Genomic DNA, 3,002 nt, shown 5'->3' on the forward strand with positions numbered 1-3,002 from the left:
TGGCTGTTCCTCACCCAGTTTTAAGCCTCCTACACAGCTGTTTCTGTTTCAGTTAATGACTGTGTTTCAACCTACATGTGAAATTGATGATTATTGCACCCATTTGGTATAACTGGTTGATCAAGCCTACAAAATCCCTGACTTTGTAAGAATTGATGCTGGTTTGAAGGCAAAGGGTAGTAACACCAAATATTGATTTGATATAGATTTTTCTTTTGTAAATTGATAAAAATAAACAATTATTTATATTTTTGAAAGCATTCTTAGTTTACAGCATTTTTTCACACCTGCCTAAAACTTTTGCACAGTAAGTGTATGCTACTAAGCGTGTATGATTGATCATTGTTGTATAGCCTGGCTCAGGTCATGACTCTTGGGTAAAAGGAATGGCTTTTGGAGCTGATGATGTATGTGGTATCAGATCGGTACACACATACTCGTAGATACCTGATACCTGATACCATATTTTAGACAGTATAATTACGTTTAGTAAACCACTCCATATAAAATGTATTTATGCTAAAGGTCCAGTGTTTGGGGGGTATCCTAACAAGTAAAGTTTTCTTTAAACATTTTATTTTACATTGAATTTATGTACAATAATAGTAATTTGTCATGTCTGTGTTTAGGTATTCACCTTCACCAAATCCAAAAACATCTGCATATTGTTTGCTTCCCAACATCAGGTTCCAAAATACTGTAACAAACAATGTTATTTTCCACCAAAATCAGACTGCCAGGTTGCAGTGGGTCCAGGCATCATTACATCTTCTTTTAATCATAGGTGTGACCGGTCACCTGTATCGCCAAACAACAGTTTTATTTAGAAGGCCCTTTGTAGTGCTGACTCCTCCTGTCCTCCGTTTATCCTCAGTCACCCAAGTCCAGCAGAGTTTGTGGAGGTTCTGTCTGAGGTCAGGAGGGTGGAGGAGAGGTTACGTCCCTTCATAGAGAGGACCCACTCCATTCTCGGAGCAGCCACCTCAGCAGACTACAACAACAATGTAAGTGCAGTTGCTTGAGGCAGAGAACATATACAAGTACTACAGTAGTCCCCATCAGAAGTTCTTTCAAAGACAATGGCATAACAGAGTGACTGACGTGTTATTCATTTCATGTGTAACGTGAACTTCTTCAGTTCTGTTTTAGCACTATTACTGTATTATTAAATGAAAGTTAATATTTATTGAACACATTTATATAATTCTCTCTACTAATATTACTAGAAAGCAGTGTCTGAAGCTAGATGAGCATGAAATTTGCTGTTGAAAGTCCTGCTCCTCAGGGGATGATGCCTAATTGACCCCACCTAAGTCCCCCCCTTTTTCAAGCAACTTTCTCTTTTCCTGTACTTGGACTGTACTGTACTTTTAAACTACCTAATGTTAGCAAAATTCCAACTAACTAGCTAGCTAGCTAATCTACATCAGTCATCAGCTATTTTGCTAACATCAACTATCAGATATTCCTGCCTAGCTAACAATTAATGTAGATTAGCTAGCTAGTTAGGTAGCCTTTTGCTGACTTTAGCTAGCTAACTTAAGCTGTGACTATACATGTCTCTTTTATCTTTTAACTATCTTCAAAATCTTTTTGACCTAGATTAGCCTAGCACGTAGCATTTCTAAGTACAGGAAAGGAAGATGACCAAGGTTCTGACCAAGGCTTGCTCAACTGTTATTGGAGCACAGAGCAAAAAGGGGCCAGACTAAGGAAGGGTCAGTCATTGTGATGAAATCTTGACCTAGACAATCATTCTAAAATATTCACTTAAACACATGAAATACTTTAATTTAATAGGCAGATTGCCTTGAAACATACTGAGCACATTTATCCTTCCTAGGAGATGAACACTTTAAATGACTCCATTACCTTTCACCCTCAGAACAAACAACGTTTTTAGACCCAATACTCGTAAGATTCTAAGAGTAGATAAATCCTGAGTATGTCCTCTGTTCTGAAACATGTAAAACATTTGACAGGTGCGAACAAAGCAGTAGCTTTTCTTGTCATAATTATCCAAAGCTGTTCCATAACAGAGTCTGTCTTCATTCACAGACCCAGGAAAGAGAGGAGGATCAGCGCGTTCTCAACCTGGTCGGAGATGCCCTGCGTCTCCTTGGCAACACCTTAGTTGTCCTCGGTGACCTGCGTTGTAACCTGGCGACCTCTCCTCCACGTCACCTGTATGTAGTTCGCCCCATGGCCCACTACACCCACCCGGTCCTGCTGCAGACTGGTCTACCACACATGCCCATTCCAGTAGGTTGACTCACTCTGGTCTCTTGTGTGGAATAATGATTTCTGTCAGATACAGTCATTACAAAATAACTTAAATTCAGGTAGAAAAAGCACACAAATACAGAGAATATCTTTTTTTGGTCGTTAATGAGGGCTCATCTTACATAATATATCTTTTTTATGCTCAGTTAATTGTGTATAGTTTGTGGGTGTTGCTTGATGTGTTTTCCTGATGTTCAGAAACATCTGCCTGGTTTTCAACTAGGCAGCAGCTAAAGCCCTGCTGTTAGTGTTTACCAACCTGTTTCACTTTTCCTTAAGGGACCCCTTCAGTGAGTAAACTGACGATCCCTGACTAAGTGACATATTTTATGGATATTTCATATTATATTCAATGCATAACAACTGATAAACTGTACAGTGAACCCAAATAGGGAACACAATAAATGCAGGAAGTTTGTGTAAAATGAGAGAGTAGAGAGACTCTTTCCTGTGAATACTAGATCAGATTACTTTTTTTCTGATATTTTTAGTAAGTTTTTGTATATACACTCCCCTCCAAAAGTATTGGAACAGTGAGGCCAATTCTTTTATTTTTGCTGTAGACTTAAAACATTTGGTTTTGACATCAAAAGATGAACATGAGAAATGAGATCAATATTTCAGCTTTTATTTCCAGGTATTTACATCTGGATCATTTTCCTGATTTTGGCTCTGCATGCCACCACATTGGGTTTGAAATTAAACAACTGAGATGCAAC

At 38.4% G+C, this 3,002-nt stretch overlaps 1 protein-coding gene across 1 annotated transcript in view; it reads left to right on the forward strand.

Moving 5' to 3' along the window:
* The window catches only part of LOC118342478 (large proline-rich protein BAG6-like), an 18,107-nt gene that overhangs the window by 6,921 nt on the left and 8,184 nt on the right, over positions 1-3,002 (forward strand). Inside the window, exons 6-7 of the mRNA XM_035681031.1 lie at positions 828-1,004; positions 2,059-2,262. Coding sequence (XP_035536924.1) covers positions 828-1,004; positions 2,059-2,262 — 381 coding nt within the window. The remainder of the gene's footprint in view (positions 1-827; positions 1,005-2,058; positions 2,263-3,002) is intronic.

This window comes from Morone saxatilis, unplaced genomic scaffold, assembly GCF_004916995.1.
Source record: "Morone saxatilis isolate NCDOM2014 unplaced genomic scaffold, NCSU_SB_2.0 Contig9, whole genome shotgun sequence".
Taxonomy (NCBI): Eukaryota; Metazoa; Chordata; class Actinopteri; family Moronidae; genus Morone; species Morone saxatilis.